Source organism: Salmo salar, chromosome 03 (genome assembly GCF_965601325.2).
Source record: "Salmo salar chromosome 03, fSalSal1, whole genome shotgun sequence".
NCBI classification, from domain to species: Eukaryota; Metazoa; Chordata; class Actinopteri; order Salmoniformes; family Salmonidae; genus Salmo; species Salmo salar.
In genome coordinates this window covers 17,996,510-18,021,426 of record NC_138293.1, presented here as the reverse complement: position 1 = coordinate 18,021,426, position 24,917 = coordinate 17,996,510, and the positions used below count along the sequence as shown (strand labels likewise).

General features: G+C 42.0%; 1 protein-coding gene and 1 non-coding gene across 2 annotated transcripts in view; both read left to right on the top strand.

The window, feature by feature from the left end:
* The first annotated feature begins 1,187 nt into the window (after positions 1 to 1,187).
* plppr4a (phospholipid phosphatase related 4a) overlaps positions 1,188 to 24,917 on the top strand; it is a 31,885-nt gene continuing 8,155 nt past the window's right edge. Inside the window, exons 1-6 of the mRNA XM_014190215.3 lie at positions 1,188 to 1,632; positions 8,644 to 8,829; positions 15,302 to 15,431; positions 15,671 to 15,869; positions 18,885 to 18,942; positions 20,645 to 20,818. Of these exons, the coding sequence (XP_014045690.1) occupies positions 1,555 to 1,632; positions 8,644 to 8,829; positions 15,302 to 15,431; positions 15,671 to 15,869; positions 18,885 to 18,942; positions 20,645 to 20,818 (825 nt within the window). The 5' untranslated portion in view covers positions 1,188 to 1,554. The remainder of the gene's footprint in view (positions 1,633 to 8,643; positions 8,830 to 15,301; positions 15,432 to 15,670; positions 15,870 to 18,884; positions 18,943 to 20,644; positions 20,819 to 24,917) is intronic.
* On the top strand, positions 17,089 to 17,142 carry LOC123741936 (U7 small nuclear RNA). Its single transcript, XR_006769460.1, has one exon. It is a non-coding gene; the product is annotated as a U7 small nuclear RNA (small nuclear RNA).

The following is a 24,917-nucleotide window of genomic DNA, read 5'->3' as shown; positions in this document are numbered from 1 at the left end:
CCCCCGTGGGAATCAAACCCACAACCCTGGCATTGCAAACACCATGCTCTACCAACTGAGCCACACGGTACTCTATCACAAGGACAGTTTTTCTGGTCAGCTCACATGTCTCAGAAGAACTCAGGTCATTGTTTATCAGGTCCTTGAAGATAATTGGTCGTCAAGGGTAGGTACAGTACTAAGGTAGAGAGGAAAGGAAGCTTTTCATAACAATTGGGATGCTGTCTTCCCTTCTATTGTAATATTAAAGCTCTACCATTAGATGGCAGCAGTTATCTGCTTTGACTTCTGGACACCTGAGGTGAAACACATCTCATCAAACTTTTCTGCAGCCTACACTACAGCTATGCTTAATCCCCAAGCGCTTTTTATCTCATATCTGAAGTAATTCAAGAGAGAGTAAACTGGAGATGAACGCATGTGGGGTTTCCATTTCTGTCTGCACGAAGCTATTGTGGGTTATAAATAAACTGACTGCCCAGTGTTTATTGGAAGGACAGGGCAACTGATGGTGTGCTCTGAAATTCCCAAATGCCTTCCAGATAATGAATAAAGCTGAAATGACAGTCACAATACCATGATGATGCAACTGCCACCACCACATAAGAACATGAAGTGAACTCACTGACCACATGAAGGAGTTAACAGACACTGTGGTTGAGCTGAGCGTTTCAATCCCAGATGGGGTGGCACATTTCAACAAACTGTCTCAGTATTCACTAGGTTGTCATAAGAAAAAGTGGAAGATGGCAGGATTCTCACACTTAAAGACATGTGTGGAATAACACAGAAAGCAAGAGAAAATGGGCAAAACTGGATTGGAAAGCATTCTGTAAAAAGGGGAAAACCAGAGGGAAGTTGAGGATGTGTTTGTGTTGTACAGCAATGAAGTTGGAGGTGGGTATTTGTGTGTGTGTGTGTGTGTGTGTGTGTGTGTGCGTCTGTCTGTTCCTCTGCCTGCAGCTCTCTGATCTAGACCCCTAGACTACCAAGGCAAAATGGATTTTGTGTTGACATGAAAATGAACAATTAGTGGTGCAACACTAGAGGGTCGACTCTACGATAGTTATATGTGTAGCACATACAAACACTTGTCATGCACCCAGTATTCATTCGGGTATGCGCGTACTCTAATGCGCGCCACCCGTGCGAAAAATAGGTTTTTAGTACACTTGTTCTGACGTCACTTGTATCGATCTTTTTAGCATTTTCCTTCTCGATACGTTCCACATCGTTGTTGTCATCTGCAAATACTAAATACTCACAAGGAATGTAATGCAATATTTGGAACATGTTTCTCCCCTCTATATACCTAATTACGCACAATGTTTTGAATTTTATCATTTGGTTTTGTGGCTGGTTTCGATACAGTGATTTTTTTGCGCGAGTGACTGGCTGCAGTGGAGCGGTCCCTTCAACACAAGCACGACACTTGGCGATGGAGCTGAAACCACCAGCTACAGAAGCGTAATCTCTTATATTGCCAAAATTACGGGCGGAATTAAATACAACTCTCTGTCTCCGGCCTCTCAAAGGAGAGACAGGAGGTTCATCATGTCTGCAAAAGAGAGATTAAAAGTGAAGGTGACCAAAGACAGCGTTACCTTGCTGCCATGTTTCTATTTCGTTGAGGTAGGTGAGTTAATGCAATTAGGAATTAGAATACTATAATAATAATATAATGTAATAGGATATCTATGGTTTTGAATGAATATGCGGTCACTGACAGCGGAAATGCAACAAAATGCAGCTGTATCTTATTGTATGCACCACATTGCCTACAGGTAGCCGCGCAAAATGTGTGTAATTTTCAGTCACGGCACTGTGCATTGGTATGGCAGTCACGATCAAAGCTAGGATTAATGATGAGGTTGCCATAAATCTACTTATTCAAGGTTAACGAGCTCTCTTCATGTCGTTCTGTCATTTGTGTTATATCACAGATTCATACAGTAGCGATGATGTAAAGTGGCGAACATGATAGAGAATAAATCATTTTAATCTTGTGACCCGAATAGTCACATCTCTCTTGTTTAATCTCTATTTTATTGATCATATAACTCAACACCCACATAATTTAGAGAATGTTCGAAAACTAGTTGGATTATGCAAAAATGACTCCCAAGGGTGCGTTCAAGAAAAAACAGGAAGGAAAATATTTAGCCCTGTTAGTTTTCTCCCACACAGTGATTATAATGAAACTGCAAATCATGAATATTGATATGCCATGCTAGTTTATGCAGCATGTGACGCCTATGTAAAATGACATAAGCCTATACAGCCAATGGATTGATTAATGCATTAGCATTTTCTGTGATTAGAGGCCTAACTGACAAAGACCATAATGTCATCTGCTGAATCTGGGAGCTCTCCATAGTACTGGATTATTATGAGTTTGATGATGCTTCAACAAATATGTAGGTTTTACCATTCATTATAGATCAATTGAAGATTAACCATAGATGATTACCTGAAAGAACATCGGGTGGGTCTCATATGTTTTCCCCTACATAGGCTGCATTTACACAGGCAGCCCAATTCTGATCATTTTTTTACACAAATTGATCTTTTGACCAATCAGCTCTGAAAAAGATCTGAATTGGGCTGCCTGTGTAAATGCATCCATTGAAGGCTATATGGCCTGGTTCTTGGATGTACACATGGGAGAGGGGCACGATGCCCATATTAAGTAGGACAAGCATTATCAGGGGGCTTCTATAGTGCAGGTAAGGAGGGTTGCAATGCAAACATATGTCATTGACAAGCAGAGGTTCTCTCTTCTTTGTCTGTTAACGCTGACTGTTTTGGTTTTACATTTACATTTTTTGTCATTTACCAGACGCTCTTATCCAGAGAGACTTACAGTTTGTGCATTCATCTTAAGGTACAGTTGAAGTCAGAAGTTTACATTCACCTTAGCCAAATACATTTAAACACAGTTTTTCACAATTCCTGACATTTGATCCTAGTAAAAATTCCCTGTCTTAGGTCAGTTAGGATCACCACTTTATTTTAAGAATGTGAAATGTCTGAATAATAGTAGAGAGAATGATATATTTCAGCTTTTATTTCTTTCATCACATTCCCAGTGTGTCAAGAGGTTTACGTACACTAAATTAGTATTTGGTAGCATTGCCTTTAAATTGTTTAACTTGGGTCAAATGTTTCAGGTAGCCTTCCACAAGCTTCCCACAATAAGTTGGGTGAATTTTGGCTCATTCCTCCTGACAGAGCTGGTGTAATGGAGTCAGGTTTGTAGGCCTCCTTGCTCACACATGCTTTTTCAGTTCTGCTCACAAATTTTCTATAGGATTGAGGTCAGGGCTTTGTGATGGCCACTCCAATACCTTGACTTTGTTGTCCTTAAGCCATTTGCCACAACTTTGGAAGTATGCTTGGGTACATTGTCCATTTGGAAGACCCATTTGTGATCAAGCTTTAATTTCCTGACTGATGTCTTGAGATGTTGCTTCAATATATCCACATAATTTTCCTCCCTCATGATGCCATCTATTTTGTGAAGTGCACCAGTCCCTCTTGCAGCAAAGCACCCTCACAAAATGATGCTGCCACCCCCGTGCTTCGCGGTTGGGAAGGTGTTCTTCGGCTTGCAAGTGTAACAGTATAGCTTCTGTCCCTCTCCTCGCCCCTACCTGGGCTCGAACCAGGGACCCTCCGCACACATCAACAGCTGACACCCACGAAGCATCGTTACCAATCGCTCCACAAAAGCCGTGGCCCTTGCAGAGCAAGGGGAACAACTACTTCAAGGCCTCAGAGCAAGTGACGTCACCGATTGAAATGCTATTAGCGCACACCCCGCTAACTAGCTAGCCATTTCACATTGGTTACACTCACCCCCCTTTTGACCTCCTCCTTTTCCACAGCAACTAGTGATCCGGGTCAACAGCATCAATGTAACAGTTTTAGCTTCTGTCTCTTTCCTCGCCCCTACCTGAGCTCGAATCAGGGACCCTCTGCACACATCAACAACTGACACCCACGAAGCATCGTTACCCATCGCTCCACAATAGCCGTGGCCCTTGCAGAGTAAGGGGAACAACTACTTCAAGGTCTTAGAGCGAGTGTCGTCACAGATTGAAATGCTATTAGTACGCACCCCGCTAACTAGCTAGCCATTTCACATTGGTTACACAAGCCTCCCCCTTTTCCTCCAAACATAACGATGGTCATTATGGACAAACAGTTCTATTTTTGTTTCATCAGACCAGAGGACATTTATCCAAATAGTACGATCTTTGTCCCCATGTGCAGTTGCAAACCGTAGTCTGGCTTTTTTATGGCGGTTTTGGAGCAATGGCTTCTTCCTTGCTGAGCGGCCTTTCAGGTTATGTTGATATAGGACTCGTTTTACTGTGGATATAGATACTTTTGTACTTGTTTCCTCCAGAATCTTCACAAGGTCCATTGCTGTTGTTCTGGGATTGATTTGCACTTTTCGCACCAAAGTACATTCATGACGGCTGCGTGGTCCCACGGTGTTTATACTTGCGTACTATTGTTTGTACAGATGAACGTGGTACCTTCAGGCATTTGGAAATTGCTTCCAAGGATGAACCAGACTTGTGGAGGTCTACAATAATTTTTCTGAGGTCTTGGCTGATTTCTTTTGATTGCCCTATGATGTCAAGGAAAGAGGCACTGAGTTTGAAGGTAGGCCTTGAAATACATCCACAGGTACACCTCCAATTAACTCAAATGATGTCAATTAGCCTATCAGAAGCTTCTAAAGCCATGACATCATTTTCTGGAATTTTTCAAGCTGTTTAATGGCACAGTCAACTTAGTGTATGTAAACTTCTGACCCACTGGCATTGTGATACAGTGAATTATAAGTGAAATAATCTGTCTGTAAACAATTGTTGGAAAAATGACTTGTGTCATGCACAAAGTAGATGTCCTAACCGACTTGCCAAAACTATAGTTTGTTAACAAGGAAGTTGTGGAGTGGTTGAAAAACGAGTATAAATGACTCCAACCTAAGTGTATGTAAACTTCCCACTTCAACTGTAGCTAGGTAAGACAACAAGATATCAGTCATCGTACGTCGAACTGTTCATCAATAAAGCAGCTATCAGCAAGGTCAGTGCTGCTCGATAACAACACAAATGTCCTGCTAACTTGTGAGTGAGAGGAAAACAAGATACGAGTAAGGAAAATGGAGAAACCACACAGTATTGCACGATGTCTAATTTGAGCACCAAGCAGCGTTCTCTGCTCCATCCTCTACTTCTTCCTCTACCCTCTTTAGCTGAATATGTCGACTGTGTTTGCTATGCTTCTATGGTTATGGTTGGTATTCGACTTTTGCTACATAACTACAGCAGAAGTGGCTAAAAACAATGGTTGCTCAAACAGAGCCTTCCAGATTTACTGGAATTGCATTTTTGAAATGTACCCTTTGGTGGGGGACAACCTACTGTTCCTCCTTACCTTCAGCCTATTTAGATGGATGTTCCTTTACAACTGCTTAGTGACAGGCAAGATGGTCATGCAGATCATCATTCAGTTATTTGCTTCATGGAGCTCAATTATATAGTTAATTAACTGGTGTCATCACAACAAGCAGAAAGCCTACACATAACCTGGATGTCAGTAATCAAACAGATGCAGGAACAGACTTGCATGATAAGCTCTTATTAAACGAGCACAAGGTTGCAAAATGCTGTCAGTATGGTGGGCAACCAGGCAGCATCCATGTAGCATAGCTCCTAAGGTGTTTGTTTGTGATTAGGTTTATACCAATAGTTTGCTAGGCATTATTTTGATGCCATTGTTTATGTCCGTTTATTTTTTTGCTCATAAATAGTAGGTAAAAATTCTGGTTTTGGTTGTTTTAGTAGTAGTAGTAGTAGTAGTAGTAGTAGTAGTAGTAGTAGTAGTAGTAGTAGTAGTATAGTGGTGGCAGTAATAGTAGTAGTAGTAGTAGCAGCAGTTGTATAGTAGTAGCATTATTAGTATCAGTAGTAGTATAGTAGCAGTACATAGTAGCATTGTCAGCTGTTGTGGTGGTTAGTTGAACCAGTTATTGTAGTATCATATCAATCATGATGATCCTCTTCATTATTTTGTTAATGCCATTATAGTTTTAAGCAAGACCTTATCGTTTATAGCGCTGGTATATTAGCAGGTTGAAATTGCATGAAGAAATAATCCATTGACCCATACTGGGTTGGCTCTAAATTCCTTCTGGTTGGAGTCTTAAATTACCTGAATTAGTCTAATTTAGAAATAGTGATTCAATCAGATGAAACGTTAACTGGCGATAGCCGACACCTGCATAACTGATGTTTTGGCGGTGTCAGAGGTATAACTGCGTTGGAGCTGTTAAATCAGGGAGCAGCTGCTTGTCACGAACCTACACCCATCCCATTCGCGTTACAAGTTCAGAATGAGAAAGTTTAGGCTATATAGAAATATATATATATATATATAACCTTTATTTAACTAGGCAAGTCAGTTAAGAACAAATTCTTATTTACAATGACGACCTACCCCGGCCAAACTCGGACGACGCTGGGCCAATTGTGCGCTGCCCTATGGGACTCCCAATCACGGTGGGATGTGATACAGCCTGGATTCAAACCAGGGACTGTAGTGACGCCTCTTGCACTGAGATGCAGTGCCTTAGACCAGTACGCCACTCGGGAGCCCTAATAACGAAGCTCAAATCATCCAACTAAATAATTAGGATTTCTAACAGCCTAATGGAAGTGTAGAATACATCTCAAATTCTGGTGTTTCGAAATTGTAAACAAGGCTGCATGGGATTTCTCTTAATATGACTCCATGCAGCTAATGGCAATGTCTGCTTTAGGCATAATGCCAGGAGCCCCTTGTGGATTTGACAGCTCTAACGCAGTTCCACCTCCAACATGTGGATATCGGCTAAAGCGGGTCTGATTGAATTGAGCCCTTAGTCTCCATCATTCAGTGCATGATGGAGAAAGCCTCAGGAGGGAAGAGGGAGGAGTTGTGTAGGGCCAGGAGATTTTCCTTACCTTGTGACCTGGTGCGAGAAACTCCTGGTGCGAGAAAGTCCCATTTGTGTACATTTACTTTAAAGTGTTCCCCCTACTGTAACCCCCGTCCCCAACAGAGAATATTGATCTCACTCATGTAAGATCTGTAAATGTAGCTCCTGAAGACGCCTTTGGTCAGCTGTATAAGATAACATTTCCCTTCAAACGTTACATTTCCATCCTTTTTGATCGCTTGCCCATACTGATCCCCAACAGATCGTATGCTATCCCGTTCTGTTGCTGTTGTAATCATTTGTAATCTCCATTGGTAAGAGGCATATGGAAACTGCCTGTGTGATTGCTGTAGAAATTCAGTTCTCGCAGAGCACTCAGATAATTGCTTTGCTTTGCTGAGGTAGAGAGAACTATAAATGGAGAATGAATGGAAAATCCACCCTGTGTAACTACTGTGCTTTCATAAGCCACTCATGTATGTTCTCTATGTTCAGGTCATGTTCTGCGATACACAGTGTTTTTGTAGTTGGGTAATAGTTTCAAGTTTCATTAGTCGTAGGTACGGGATACACATGGTATACACCTTCCAATGAAATGCTTACTTGCAGGTTCCTTCTCGACAATACAACAACAATAAGAAAATAAGAAAAGATAAGAGTACAAACATAAAGTAACTCAGTTGGTCGTCAACAGGTGCAGGGGTAAAGCTTTTATATAGACTTCCATTCTGTTATGTTAGCCATTACAAATATAATTGGGGTCCAATCACTCTTACTACAATTGTGTATAATATAGAACCACTTATTCCTATTGTATCCTTTATGTTTTTTAGTTTGCCAAATTAAATTGTAGTTCAAGTTATTAAGTCACTGAATGGAAGCATATTCTGATCCTTTGTGGCCCTGTCTGGAAAGAGAATTATAGTTTAAAAGTCCTCAGCACTCAGGAAGTATGAGGATTACTCAGGAAGGATGAGGATTACTCAGGAAGGATGAGGATCACTCAGGAAGGATGAGAATTACTCAGGAAGGATGAGGACTACTCAGGAAGGATGAGGATTACTCAGGAAGGATGAGTATCATTCTGGAAGGATTAGGATTACTCAGGTCAAGATAAGGATCACTCAGGGAGGATGAAGATTACTCAGGAAGGATGAAGATTACTCAGGAAGGATGAAGATTACTCAGGAAGGATGAGGATTACTCAGGAAGGATGAGGATCACTCAGGAAGGATTATGATTACTCAGGAACTATGAGGATTACTCAGGAAGGATGTCATTTTGAAGAATAGTGGGTTGTCTTCTGGATGGCTTGTCTGACAGCGCTCTAATGTTAGTCTGTTTTCGGTCTGCTGCTTGCTATATGTTCTTAAGACAGCTTCTAACCTTTCCCCCTCTTTGTCTCTCATCTCTCACTCTCTTTCTGTCTCAAATATCTCTCTATCACCCTCTGCTTTATATATATCTCTCTCCCTATCTTTATTTTTCTGTCTTCCTCTATCTATCCCCTCATCCTCATCTCTCTGTCTTCCCTACCACTACCCCTCTAAAATCCCCCCTCTCTCTCTTTCCGCTCCACCTGTCTCTCTTGTTCTCTTTCCCCCTCTTCTCTCTCTCTCTCTCTCTCTCTCTCTCTCTTCCTCTAGCTTCCCATCCTGGCCTCCTCTGTGGTCAGTCTGTATTTTCTGGAGCTGACCGATGTGTTCAAACCGGTGCGGTCGGGTTACAGCTGCAATGACCGAAGTCTGAGCATGCCCTACATCGAGCCCGCGCAGGAGGCCATCCCTTTCCTCATTCTCTTCAGTCTGGCCTTCGCTGGACCTGCAGCCACGGTCAGTGTAACCACAAACCTCATTCCTGTGGTGGAATTATTGTAATCAAAAGGAGAGTCTCTCCTTAGATTTCTTCAAAACAATCAAACTTTATTATTTAATTAGTGCAGTAATGGAGCTGGTCGGTAAACACCCCTGGAGGTGATCACTGAGAACTCAACGAGCGGATTTGAGCCACAGCATTTTAGAGCAAAATCCATCCTCCTGGATGTTCATGACAAACAACAGATGTATGGAATGGGTCACAAGGTTAAGATTTGTATAAAAGATACTTATAATTCACAGAGGACAGTATCTCATTGTGTAGAGACCAGGGTTTGGCCCTGGAGTCATCTCTCCCTGGTACCTTATAGAATAGAAACATTAACTCATGCTCATGCTGGAATGCAGTATCACCCAAAGACATCGTAAATCTTCTAGAGGCTCATCCTCAGTAAAACACACACAGATGAGCAATCTTACAACCCCTTATTCGTTTGCATAAAACAACCATTTGATGCAATAACAGCATTATAACATAATCTTGTAATTTCTACCATAATCCCCTATTTTGAGAATTCTCTCAATTTAAAAGAAAATTACAAGATTTAAGAACATTAACTCACATGTAGAAAATGCATACATTCTTCATAAAACAAGAAGCATAAAAGCAATAACTCATTGCATGTGTTCCTGCATGTGACCAGCTGCTATAGCACTGGCTCAGCCTCCTCCCAAGAAGTTTAGCACTGTCTCCCATTTCATCCTCCAACACATATTCTAACCATTCTACCAATTTGTCTGGGGAGGTCACCTGCACGAACCCATGAAGAAAAACAAAAGATGCATACAGATTATGAGGTTCAAAGCTATATCTTCATAGACAGTGAAAAGCACATATTTAATGCATAATGCAGCGCATGCAACAATGGAGTTTAATAAAATAAGCTTTAGTTATCTAGCACACTCCAATGGATCAGCATGGTGGAAATAGCTATTTCCATCCCAGAAACAAAAATTAGCAGATCTTGTTGGACAAATCCAGGTAGTGACTCCTGGTTTAAGTAAAATGTATTCCGTTGATGCCTAAAGAACATGACCCAAGACAAGCATCATGATTCCACTATTTGTAAGGGAATGCCTATAGATCAAATAGATTAGGATCAGTTTTACTCTCCAGATCAGAGTTCACCCTCTCCGTTCACCAGAGCATGCTGAGAATAGTGTCAATGTCTTTAATTCATAACAGCAGTGTGCTCTTACTCTCAAGGGACCCTAATTGCACTACCAAGGGATCACGTCTAAGGCTTTAGGGCCTGTTTGCTGGCAAACTCACTCAGTCCTGGTTTACTCTCTGTGAGTGTGAATAGTCCCCCTCTAAGGGTTCTATATTTAGTGTACCAGCAAAATTCACTCTTCATATTTCACTTCTAAGGGTTACTCACGGCCAGCATACCCTTATACTCATGTGTGTTCCTTCCAAAGGGTTCATCCACATATCAGTGCTCACATCTTATGGTTTATTCATGCTGAATGAGAGTTCACTCCTAAGGGTCCAGGGAGAATCCAAAGGGTTTGCTTACAATGTCTGGGGTTCATTCCAAAAAAGTATCACATTTAATAACTTTGCATTCTCATTTTCCTGGATTTATCAGAAGGGTTTTCTCCCAATGGTATGCTCAGATGTGTTTACTCATGCAGATGAATTCACTCATAGGCTATGGGATCACTTCTGAGGGAAGTGTAAGCTCCCTAGAGTTTTTTCCTGTAGAGTGGTTCCGCTTTTAGGGTCTAGTTAAGAATAGGTTTTCATTGTTTTAATATCTCACTCTTCCAGAAGTGTTCCGCTCTTGGGTGTAGGGGTCAAGTGTCATCATTTTGCTAAAGGTCATGGTTTTGTAATAGTATCTTCTATAAAGATAACATCTCTATGTTGTTCTGTCTATGGTGTCTTCTGTATTCATTACACTAGTAATGTGAGAAAACAGGTGTCTGCGAGACAGGTTCCCATGGACTTTTATGAAAAGTGTTGGCCTAAAATATAATGTCCTGATTTTGCTGGTTGATGATCACCCCAAATCTCCATTAATTTGACATATTATATTCATACAATTCTCCATTAATTTGATGTGTTATATTTAAACAATTCTCCATTAATTTGACGTGTTATATTCATACAATTATCCATTAATTGGACATGTTATATTTGTACAGTTCTTAGCGTTACTCTGCTGCTGCTCTCTCTCAATGCTCCTCAGCAAAAATTCCTCTGACAGCGTCTCGCTCGGCGACACATTCTCTTTCTCTCCTTCGACTGTTATCACCTAGGCAACCTGCGGGGTGGTGCTTCTTGCAGTGTCATGCCTTGTCTTTCAGGCCCGTACAGTTTGGCTGGCGCTGTCAGCTTCGATTGGACTGCCGCCCACCTAGGGCCACTGTCAGAACATCAACACCGACAGACAGAGGGACAGACAGAAAGACAGACAGACAGATTTTATGACTTGTAAAACAGCTTCCTAGTGAAGGGTTTTCTTGTTTTTGTTTATGCTTGAATGATTTGGTTTTGATGTTTGGTCGAAACACAGATTACACTTGGTTTCTCTATGTTGCTTTCTTTGACTTTAGCTATGACGACGTTATCACACTATGACACTGGCTTCGCAGGCAACTTGGATACGGTTCAGATATTTAGCTGCGACTTGTAATCTAATTCCTTTTGTTGAGAAGAAATAGGTCACTAGGTCATCTTTAGTATTACACACAAAAACTACAGACAGCCAAAAATACAAAGCCATACTGAAAACCTTTCAGTATAATGGCTTTGCCTCTAGCAACATGTTCAATGATGGTTAATGCAACTCCTATCGCTCTCCTTGAGTCATTAACTTCATATTGGGTCTCTTCTTTAAGAAATGCAGTATCATCTATATAACATCACTACACTGCAGCAGGAGATATGATTGCCTTGACTATATATACTGCCTGCTTAATTTGTTCCCACTCACTGATCCTCTCATCATTAAAGTAAATGCAGGCATTGCCCTATTAAATGTCATGCACCTCCTACTGTGCCGAACGCACACGTTAATCTGTACAGTATAGGCTATATAGTAGTAATTGATCCTAGAATTTTTTTTTTAAAACATAGGCTGTTAAAGAACAGTAACAAAATTTGACAATAAATACTAAGTTGTTCAGAGAGGGCGTGCCTACAGTGAGGTAAAAGAGTATTTGATCCCCTGCTGATTTTGTACGTTTGCCCACTGACAAAGAAATGATCAGTCTATAATTTTAATGGTAGGTTTATTTGAACAGTGAGAGACAAAATAACCACACAAAAAAATCCAGAAAAACGCATGTCAAAAATGTTATAAATTGATTTGCATTTTAATGAGGGAAATAAGTATTTGACCCCCTCTCAATCAGAAAGATTTCTGGCTCCCAGGTGTTTTTTATACAGGTAACGAGCTGAGATTAGGAGCACACTCTTAAAGGGAGTGCTCCTAATCTAGGCTTGTTACCTGTATAAAAGACACCTGTCCACAGAAGGAATCAATCAATCAGATTCCAAACTCTCCAGCATGGCCAAGACCAAAGAGCTCTCCAAGGATGTCAGGGACAAGATTGTAGACCTACACAAGGCTGGAATGGGCTACAAGACCATTGCCAAGCAGCTTGGTGAGAAGGTGACAACATTTGGTGCGATTATTCGCAAATGGAAGAAACACAAAAGAACTGTCAATCTCCCTCGGCCTGGGGCTCCATGCAAGATCTCACCTCGTGGAGTTGCAATGATCATGAGAACGGTGAGGAATCAGCCCATAACTACACGGGAGGATCTTGTCAATGATCTCAAGGCAGCTGGGACCATAGTCACCAAGAAAACAATTGGTAACACACTATGCCGTGAAGGACTGAAATCCTGCAGCGCCCGCAAGGTCCTCCTGCTCAAGAAAGCACATATACATGCCCGTCTGAAGTTTTCCAATGAACATCTGAATGATTCAGAGGACAACTGGGTGAAAGTGTTGTGGTCAGATGAGACCAAAATGGAGCTCTTTGGCATCAACTCAACTCGCTGTGTTTGGAGGAGGAGGAATGCTGCCTATGACCCCAAGAACACAATTCCCACCATCAAACATGGAGGTGGAAACATTATGCTTTGGGGGTGTTTTCCTGCTAAGGGGACAGGACAACTTCACCGCATCAAAGGGACGATGGACGGGGCCATGTACCGTCAAATCTTGGGTGAGAACCTCCTTCCCTCAGCCAGGGCATTGAAAATGGGTCGTGGATGGGTATTCCAGCATGACAATGACCCAAAACACACGGCCAAGGCAACAAAGGAGTGGCTCAAGAAGAAGCACATTAAGGTCCTGGAGTGGCCTAGCCAGTCTCCAGACCTTAATCCCATAGAAAATCTGTGGAGGGAGCTGAAGGTTCGAGTTGCCAAACGTCAGCCTCGAAACCTTAATGACTTGGAGAAGATCTGCAAAGAGGAGTGGGACAAAATCCCTCCTGAGATGTGTGCAAACCTGGTGGCCAACTACAAGAAACGTCTGACCTCTGTGATTGCCAACAAGGGTTTTGCCACCAAGTACTAAGTCATGTTTTGCAGAGGGTCAAATACTTATTTCCCTCATTAAAATGTAAATCAATTTAAAACATTTTTGACATGCGTTTTTCTGGATTTTTTGTTGTTGTTATTCTGTCTCCCACTGTTCAAATAAACCTACCATTAAAATTATAGACTGATCATTTCTTTGTCAGTGGGCAAACGTACAAAATCAGCAGGGGATCAAATACTTTTTTCCCTCACGGTATGTGCCAAGGGAAATCTCACACGCTGGTTAGATGGTTCGACCCAGATGTTTAGTGTTTCCACACAGGTCAGTTGTTTCTCCCCAGCAGGTGAGATGGTACGTGCTAGCTGTTTAAGGTTTGTCCCAGCTGTCGTCCAGTTGTAACAGATCTCTACCTCAGCATAGCGTCAGGTGTCACAGGCAGACAGTTAGTGTAGCTGCCCCACAGGCAGACAGTTAGTGTAGCTGCCCCACAGGCAGACAGTTAGCGTAGCTGCCCCACAGGCAGACAGTTAGCGTAGCTGCCCCACAGGCAGACAGTTAGTGTAGCTGCCCCACAGGCAGACAGTTAGCGTAGCTGCCCCACAGGCAGACAGTGAGCGTAGCTGCCCCACAGGCAGACAGTTAGTGTAGCTGCCCCACAGGCAGACAGTTAGCGTAGCAGCCCCACAGGCAGACAGTTAGCGTAGCTGCCCCACAGGCAGACAGTTAGTGTAGCTGCCCCACAGGCAGACAGTTAGTGTAGCTGCCTCAATGTCAGGCTGTCAGTGTAGCTGCCTCATTGTCAGGCTGTCAGTGTAGTTACCTCATTGTCAGGCTGTCAGTGTAGTTACCTCATTGTCAAGCTGTCAGTGTAGTTACCTCATTGTCAGGCTGTCAGTGTAGCTGCCTCATTGTCAGGCTGTCAGTGTAGTTACCTCATTGTCAGGCTGTCAGTGTAGTTACCTCATTGTCAGGCTGTCAGTGTAGCTGCCTCATTGTCAGGCTGTCAGTGTAGTTACCTCTTTGTCAGGCTGTCAGTGTAGCTGCCTCATTGTCAGGCTGTCAGTGTAGCTGCCTCATTGTCAGGCTGTCAGTGTAGTTACCTCATTGTCAGGCTGTCAGTGTAGCTGCCTCATTGTCAGGCTGTCAGTGTAGCTGCCTCATTGTCAGGCTGTCAGTGTAGCTGCCTCATTGTCAGGCTGTCAGTGTAGCTGCCTCATTGTCAGGCTGTCAGTGTAGTTACCTCATTGTCAGGCTGTCAGTGTAGCTGCCTCATTGTCAGGCTGTCAGTGTAGTTACCTCATTGTCAGGCTGTCAGTGTAGTTACCTCATTGTCAAGCTGTCAGTGTAGTTACCTCATTGTCAGGCTGTCAGTGTAGCTGCCTCATTGTCAGGCTGTCAGTGTAGTTACCTCATTGTCAGGCTGTCAGTGTAGTTACCTCATTGTCAGGCTGTCAGTGTAGCTGCCTCATTGTCAGGCTGTCAGTGTAGTTACCTCATTGTCAGGCTGTCAGTGTAGCTGCCTCATTGTCAGGCTGTCAGTGTAGCTGCCTCATTGTCAGGCTGTCAGTGTAGTTACCTCATTGTCAGGCTGTCAGTGTAGCTGCCTCATTGTCAGGCTGTCAGTGTAGTTACCTCATAGGCGCGTACTGTAGTTTAGCTGATTCACAAGCAGAAGGTTTAGGTGGTGGAGCAGCCCTGCATTGACTTTAGCTGTCTGTCCTTCCCTAACAGCTGCTGCTATCCACAGGCAACTCATAACTGAGATTATGAATAACTTATCTGTCAGTTAGTGTCATTGCCATTTAAATTCCAGCCAATTCAGGAATGGAATTGCACTCCTATTAATAAATTATTAGGTCCAATTATTCAACATGCAGGAATTAAACCCTCACTCTGTCTGTCCTTTCTGTCAAATCTCTCCGTAGATAATGATAGGCGAAGGTATCCTGTATTGCTGTCTGTCCAGGAAAAAGAGTGGGGTCAAAACAGAGGCCAATATCAACGCAGCCGGCTGCAATTTCAACTCGTATATACGGCGAGCTGTTCGGTTTGTTGGTAAGTTTTGGTATTTTCTCAATCATTACATTTTGAAAAACATATGGTCTATCTCACTTCACAAAACATACACTCTGTGGGACCTAGCTGTGTAGTGAACAGCCACATGTTTTGTATAGTGTTTTGTCTTGTCTTTTGGTGATTAGCTGAGTAATATCTCCCTTGCTCTCCCGCTTTCTGTCCCCACCTTTGCGGGTTGTCTCTCCCTCTCCCCTCTTCCTCCCATCTCTCTCTACCAGGGGTTCATGTATTTGGCTTATGCATCACGGCTCTCATCACTGACATCATCCAGCTGTCGACAGGTTACCACGCCCCCTACTTCCTGACAGTGTGTAAACCCAACTACACCACGCTCAACATGACCTGTGACGACAGCTCCTTCATCATAGAGGACATCTGTTCTGATGGAGCAGACCCAGCCGTCATCAACTCTGGCAGGTCAGAGTGCTGATCTAGGATCATTTTTGCGTTAATAAATAAGTAATAATAAATAAGATTACATGGACAGGGAAAATCTGATCCTTGATCAGAATTCCTACCCTGAGACAGTTTATGGATTCGGGCCCAGTAAAGCAGAATGTTCTGAAAATGTATTTAAAATATGCATAGAGATTTGAATGACGCATGCACCATCACCCTCAGGAGAAACTAGATGGTTGGTAGAACATGTGGTTGACCATGGCAGTAAGCATTTATGAATAATCTCCACTGTGTCTGTGGAAACAGGTGTAGGGTGAAGTTGCACCTAGACCAGGGGTGGGAAAATACGGCCCGCGGGAAGTATGACTATTTTTATTTGAAGGGAGGAGGTATTATTAAAAAAACACTCCAGGCCACTCTTGAATGTCTAAAACTTGACAGAAAGTATGTTGAAATTATAATGGACCTGTATATTTTAAAATAACTGCCCTTTTTCTGGCACGCAAATTGCTTTTGATGAACAAATCAGCCCAAATAAAAATCTGTGCGGCCCTCCGCTAAATTTTGAAATCCTGATGTGGCCTCTTCAGCCAAAACATTTGCCCACCCCTGCCCTAGACAGTTTTGCATTTTCCCCACTAATGGTTACGATTAGGACTAGTGGAGGGGAAGCTGATCCTAGATCTGATCCTAGATTTGAACCTAGGGCATACTTAACCTTGGAGCTTGTGAACACAGGCTCTGAAACTGTGCTTTCTAAGTGGCCTGCGAGGTCATCTCTAGTGGGTTACCACAGATGGTCATTAGCATACCTCTGTAATGTAGTAAAGTTTGAAACAGTATACAGTGCCTTCAGAAAGTAAAAAATATTGTAGTAGTATACAGAAACTGTAGTATACTTACTGTAGGATACTTTACTACACACTGTAGTATCCCTCGATTATGTGTAGTACTTATTATAGAATGTTGTATTATACTATACTAAACACTACAGTATTATCCTCAAAATAAAATATCTGCAAAAACACTACAGTCCGCAAAAACACTAAAAGACTATAGTAAATACTGCAGTATTTAATTTGCATATACCCTGCTCATTCCACTCCCCGATATCCCAATTTGTGCCATCCGTCGATGAGAAACCTGCATGCCAAGTATAGACAATATATTGTGTTCCCTGTAGGTTATAGAAAGGAGCAGAAGCTATGAACTATCTATTCAGACCTACTGCTTATGGAAGATTTGCTCTTTTAGTATTTCTTCAGTAGGTTTCCTCAAGGAGAAAGCCCCCCCACTTCTATGCCAAAGATAATAAAACAAAAACACTTTAGTAAATACTACAGTAATGTCCCCAAAAACACTAAAGTAAATAGCACAGTATACTGAACTACAGTCCGCAAAAACACAACAATAAATACTACAGTATACTACAGTCCGCAAAATACTAGAGTAAATATTACAGTATACTATAGTGTGCAAAAACACTACAGTAATTTATTTTGTAGTATACACTACAATTTCTTTAACTACAGTATTTATACTATAGTAAACTGTAATACTACAGTATACTACAGTAAATATTGTAGACTTCAGTCTGTAAAAAAAACTAAAGTGAATACTAAAGTATGTGGGATGACGTGGAAACAACGTTGATTCAACCAGTTTTTGCCCAGTGGGATGTTACAAAATGCTCATTAGCAATGTTAATAACAGTGTAATGTTAATAACAGTCTAATGTTAATAACAGTGTAATGTTAATAACAGCGTTATGTTACTAACAGTGTAATGTTTAAGAACAGCGTAATGTTATAAGTGTAATGTTATAACAGCGTAATGTTATAACAGCGTAATGTTAATAACAGCGTAATGTTAATAACAGCGTAATGTTAATAACAGTGTAATGTTAATAACAGTGTAATGTTAATAACAGCGTAATGTTAATAACAGCGTAATGTTTAATAACAGCGTAATGTTTAATAACAGCGTAATGTTAATAACAGCGTAATGTTAATAACAGTGTAATGTTAATAACAGCGTAATGTTAATAACAGTGTAATGTTAATAACAGCGTAATGTTTAATAACAGCGTAATGTTAATAACAGTGTAATGTTAATAACAGCGCTAGCTTGCGGAAAAACACCCATAGAAGCCTCTACCTCAGGAGTGACTCACTACCAGTCTCAGAGACATTAGTTTGTTAAAGGCACTTAATGTCTCCACTCTCTACCAAGTCACTGGATTAACCTAATGAATACTGAGTCTGACTCACTGAACAATGTAGCAGTCCTAGCTACGGTCTGCTGGTACCGCAATGAGAAGAGAGCGAGGAAAACTGAAGATGGCGTTTCTACAACCCACTCAGTTCATCCCCCGTGCACTTACGAAACAGGGAATGTTGTGGCAGACCTGCTTGCACCCACACACAGCCCAGGCAGCCGAGCGTTTCACAGCTATCATTTTCAGATCTTACCACGGCTGTCACTTCCTGTTGCTCATCAATATGCAGAATGTATACCGTGTCTTCTGTTCTGTCCAGCCTCTCATGATGGGAAGTTGGCCTGTTAACATTTGCCCTAACTATGGCATCGATATTAGAAAGTCCATCAGTTGTCAGACAAAACTCACTTTTAAGTCCTTTAAGGGTGCTGTTTTTGTATTGTACAAATGATGTAGGGTTTGGAAAACTCTAGAAGACAAGTGGGTCTGGACCATAGACAAATGGTGGCTACAGCACAGCCCTGAAATCAGATTGGCCGTAATTTTATTATTAAAGTAAATAAAGGGCTATTTGTTGACTTTATTCCTTGTTGGCAAGCTAGCTCAGGCTTGGTTTATAACAAAGGCCTGCTATGCTTATGTGCTCAAACGACTTATAATATGGTCAGTGATTTGAGGGGCAAATAAAACCAACTCACTGCTGTGGCAATGCGATCATGGGTTGTACCCTTTACGGTGGATTTCCTTTTAGAGTCTGTCTCACTATCTCTCAAGCAGAAGATTAAAATGTCTGTCTCCCTCCCCTGTCGTTCTAGGAAGTCCTTTCCCTCGCAGCATGCTACTCTGGCCGCCTTCGCTGCTGTCTATATCTCTGTAAGTAATCCAGCTACAAACACACACGCACACAAACACACACACACACACGCACACAAACACACACACACACACACACACACACACATCTCCTCTGCCTACTGCCTCACAGCAATCTGGTATAACTGATTCTCATCCAAGTGCACTGGATGCTGCTCTACGATGATTATTACTACATTTCCTGCAGTCAAATGACAAAATCACCCTCTAGAGGCCTCATGGGTGGAATGTCATTAAAAAAAAATCCTCATTTCATAATGAATCAACATTTTAAAAATAAGAAAACGCAGGAAATCTGGTGTTTATGTGAAATGGTTTTGTTATATTTAATTATTCTGTGATGTACACTACATGACCAAAAGTATGTGGACACCTGCTCGTCTCATTCCAAAATCATGGGCATTAATATGGAGTTGGTCCCCCCTTTGCTGCTATAACAGCCTCCACACTTCTATGAAAGCTTTCCTCTAGATGTTGGAACATTGCTGCGGGGACTTGCTCCTATTCAGCCACAAGAGCATTAGTGAGGTCGGGCACTGATGTTAGTCGATTAGACCTGGCTCGCAGTCGGCGTTCCAATTCATCTCGAAGGTGTTCAATTGGGTTGAGGTCAGGACTCTGTAGAGGCCAGTCAAGTTCTTCCACACCAATCTCAACAAACCATTTCTATATGGACCTCTCTTTGCGCATTGTCATGCTGAAACAGCAAAGCACCTTCCCCAAACTGTTGCCACAAAGTTGGGAGCACAGAATTGTCTAGAATGTAATTGTATGCTGTAGCGTTAAGATTTCTCTTCGCTTGAATTAAGGGGCCTAGCCCGATCAATGGAAAACAGCCCAAGACCATTGTTCCTCCTCCACCAAACTTTACAGTTGGCACTATGCATTGAGGCAGGTAGTGCTCTCCAGCTGAGCCGATGTTGCTCCTAGACGTTTCCACTTCACAATAACAGCATTTAGAGTTGACAGGGGCAGCTCTAGCGGGGCAGAAATTTGAGAAACTGACTTGCTGGAAAGGTGGCATCCTATGACGGTGCCACGTTGAAAGTCACTGAGCTCTTCAGTAAGACCATTCTACTGCCAATGTTTGTCTATGGAGATTGCATGGCTGTGTGCTCGCTTGTCAGCAATGGGTGTGGCTGAAATAGCCGAATCCACTCATTTTATACATACATTTTATATATATATGGTGTATATAAAGTGTAACATTGGGATGCAAACTCAAAATGGAATACATTTCAACTCTATATCTGACATGGTACAAGCCCATAACCATGTGTGTGAGGTCTATACTTTTTTTTCAAAGTAGATTGGTTTAAGACTACCAAGAAACACTCCATGTGACGCTGATTCAGGCCACTGCAGTAAAAGGTTGTAATGTTCTCCAAAACATGAGTCATCCTTGTAATGATTGAATTGGACTGCAATCGTAATGCAAATCAAGTTTTGAACAAGGGGCTACCTCCGTTTGAAGTTAAAAGTCCTTTGTTTATAGTATATTGATTCCAGGCCTCTCTACAGACCAGAACAATTTGTTCAGAGTAGAATCCTTAATTAAACTGTATATACAGTGTCTATAGACAACTGTATAGAAGACAGCTGAATTATTAACTGTACGGAATCCATACTAGGAAGTCTTTAGTTAGTTAGTTGGTGACTTCCTGATATGGATGCCGGAGTGTATCGCTCCTCTCTTCTCCAGATGTACTTCAACGCGACGTTGACAGAATCCGCCAAGCTGCTGAAGCCCCTGTTGGTCTTCTCCTTCATCATGGGTGGCATCATCTGTGGGCTGACCCGCATCATCCAGTTCAAGAACCACGCCATTGACGTCTACTGTGGCTTCCTCATCGGAGGAGGGATCGCCGTCTACCTGGTGAGATGCTCTAGTAGATCTCTAGTAGAGCTACAGATGCCGTATCTTAATTTGATCATGCTGTTGTTGCAGGAATTTACCTGAACAGCAGGAAATCCAAATTTGTAGTCCATTTGAGGTTTAAAAAGGCTAATTTTCCCTTAAAAATCTCAGACATGATTAGCCCTAACAAATATTTTATGAACCCCCCCAGAAAATGTCCATTAATTATAATCCATCTATAATCTACAGGATTATTTTCCTTTTGTGAGAAACTGGGTCAAATTAAGGTACAGCATCTGCAGTACATCTCAAGTAAATCTAGTATATCTCTATTAGATCACTGATCTTCTAGGTCTTGATCCATGGACACTATCTGGTGATACACTCTACTATTGTAGATGTAGGCTGCTCTGCCAGTTACACCGTATCCCCTATAAAGGCACCATGTTTTCTGGTCAAAAGAAGTGCACTATATAGGGGATATGGTGCCATTTCGGACACATCCCTAGGCTCTTCAGTCCTGGCCCTGGAGACCGACAGGAGGTGCAGGTTTTTGTTTTAGTCCATGTTGTAACATACCTAGCTGATACATCTAGTTAATGAAATAACAGGTCAAATTGATTAATTGAATTAGGTGTGTTAGTACTGGGATAGAACAAAGCCTGCAAACCCGATATGTCACTAGGACCAGGATTGGAGAGAACTAATCTAAAAATGAATCTTATTGAAACCATTCAAACGAATGAGCTGATTGTGGACTTCAGGACACAGCAGAGGGAGCACGCCCCTATCTACATCCACGGGGCCACAGTGCAGTAGGTGAAAAGCTTCAAGTTCTTCTGTGTACACTTCACTGACAATCGGAAATGCTCCACCCACAAAGACAGTGTAGTGAAGAAGGCACAACAGCGGCTCTTCAACCTCAGGAGGCTGAAGAAATTCGGCTTCGCCCCTAAGACCCTCACAAACCTCTACAGATGCACCATTGAGAACATCCTCTCGGGCTGAATCACCACCTGGTATGGCAGCTGCACAGCCTGCAACCGCTGGGCTCTCCAGAGGGTGATATGGTCTTCCCAACGCATCACCGGGGGCACACTACCCGCCCTCCAGGACATCTACAGCACCCGATGTCACAGGAAGGCAAAAAAAGATAATCAAGGACATCAACCACCCAATGCCCAGCCTGTTCACCCCGCTATCATCCAGAATGCGAGGTCAGTACAGGTGCATCAATGTTGGGACCGAGAGACTGAAAAACAGCTTATATCTCAAGGCCATCAGATTGTTAAATAGTCATCACTAGCCGGCTTCCACCCAGTACCGACCTGAACTTAGTCACTGTCACTAGCCGACTACCACCCGGTCACTCTACCATGCATCTTAGAGCCTGCTGACCTATGTACATAGACATGGAACACTGGTCACTTTAATAATGTTTACATACTGTTTTACTCATTTCATATGTATATACTGTATTCTAGTCAAGGCAATCCTATTCAACTATTGCTGTATACAGTTCAAGTCGGAAGTTTACATACACCTTAACCAAATACATTTAAACTCAGTTTTTCACAATTCCTGTTATTTAATCCTAGTAAGAATTCCCTGTCTTAGGTCAGTTAGGATCACCACTTTATTTTAAGAATGTGTAATGTCAGAATAATAGTAGAGAGAATGATTTATTTCAGCTTTTACATTCCCAGTGGGTCAGAAGTTTACATACACTCAATTAGTATTTGGTAGCATTGCCTTTCAATTGTTTAACTTGGGTCAAACGTTTCAGGGTCATTGTCCATTTTGAAGTGTCACGAGTGCTATCTTCATATTCCCTGTCATAAATTAGCCAAGGCGCAGCATGCCAGTAGTTCCACATCTTTTAATTGTGAACTCGAACAAAACAAGAAAACAGGTGAAAACTGAAACAAACGTGACGTTCTGGGGCTGCTCACACACAGCTGCACAAAAACAAGATCCCACGAAAACACAGGGAAAAACAGGCTGCTTAAGTATGGCTTCCAATCAGAGACAACGATAGACAGCTGCCTCTGATTGGAAACCATACCCGGCCAAAACATAGAAAACAAAACAAAGAATGCCCACCCACCTATCACACCCTGACCTAGCTAAACAGAGAAAACACAGCTCTCCTAGGTCAGAGCGTGACAGGAAGACCCATTTGCGACCAAGCTTTAACTTCCTGACTGATGTCTTGAGATGTTGCTTCAATATATCCACATAATTTCCCCTCCTCATGATACCATCTATTTTGTAAAGTGTAGTCCCTACTGCGGTAAAGCACCCCCACAACATGATGCTGCCACCACCGTGCTTCACGGTTGAAATGGTGTTCTTCGGCTTGCAAGCCTCCCCCTTTTTCCTCCAAACATAACGATGGTCATTATGGCCAAACAGTTCTATTTTTGTTTCATCAGACCAGAGGACATTTCTCCAAAAAGTACGATCTTTGTCCCCATGTGCAGTTGCAAACTGAAGTCTGGCTTTTTTATTGTTGTTTTGGAGCAGTGGCTTCTTCCTTGCTGAGCGGCCTTTCAGGTTATGTCGATATAGGACTCGTTTTCTGTGGATATAGATACTTTTGTACCTGTTTCCTCCAGCATCTTCACAAGGTCCTTTGCTGTTGTTCTGTGATTGATTTGCACTTTTCGCACCAAAGTACGTTCATCTCTAGGAAACAGAACGCGTCTCCTTCCTGAGCGGTATGACGGCTGTGTGGTCTCATGGTGTTTATTCTTGCGTACTATTGTTTGTACAGATGAAAGTAGTACCTTCAGGCGTTTGGAAATTGCTCCCAAGGATGAACCAGACTTGATGAGGTCTACAATATTTTTTCTGAGGTCTTGGCTGATTTCTTTTGATTTTCCCATGATGTCAATCAAAGAGGCACTGAGTTTGAAGGTAGGCCTTGAAATGTATCCACAGGTACACCTCCAATTGACTCAAATTATGTAAATTAGCCTGTCAGAAGCTTCTAAAGCCATGACATCATTTTCTGGAATTGTCCAAGCTGTTTAAAGGCACAGCCAACTTAGAGTATGTAAACTTCTGACCCACTGGAATTGTGATACAGTGGATTATAAGTGAAATAATCTGTCTGTAAACAATTGTTGAAAAATTACTTGTGTCGTGCACAAAGTTGATGTCCTAATCAACTTGACAAAACTATAGTTTGTTAACAAGAAATTTGTGGAGTGGTTGAAAAACGAGTTTTAATGACTCCAACCTAAGTGTATGTAAACTTCCGACTTCAACTGTATATACTGTATTTATACTCCGGACTACGTCCTAATATTATATATTTCTTAATTCCATTTGTGTGTATTGTTGTGAATTGTTAGATATTACTGCAATGTCAGAGCTAGGAACACAAGCATTTTGCTACACCTGCAATAGCATCTGCTAAATTACATTTGATTTGATTATTCGCTGATATAAGGTGGTATAATATTGTCTGTCTGTATATTGATGGATGTAATGAATAGTGACATGTTTCGCTATCTTGTTTGTTGAGTCCTGTTGCGCTTTTGTATAGGGTGTTAGAGATATTCAATTATCTTTACGAATGAGAACAGGATGCACTAGTTTGAGCAATATGATTCATGCTATTATAAACTCAGCAAAAAAAGAAATGTCCTCTCACTGTCAACTGCGTTTATTTTCAGAAAACTTAACATGTGTAAATATTTGAATGAACATAACAATATTCAGCAACTGAGACATAAACTGAACAAGTTCCACAGACATGTGACTAACAGAAATTGAATAATGTGTCCCTGAACAAAGGGAGGGTCAAAATCAAAAAAGTAACAGTCAGTATCTGGTGTGGCCACCAGCTGCATTAAGTACTGCAGTGCATCTCCTCTTCATGGGCTGCACCAGATTTGCCAGTTCTTGCTGTGAGATGTTACCCCACTCTTCCACCAAGGCACCTGCAAGTTCCTGGACATTTCTGGGGGGAATGGCCCTAGCCCTCACCCTTCAATCCAACAGGTCCCAGACGTGCTCAATGGGATTGAGATCCGGGCTCTTCGCTGGCCATGGCAGAACACTGACATTCCTGTCTAGCAGGAAATCACGCACAGAACGAGCAGTATGG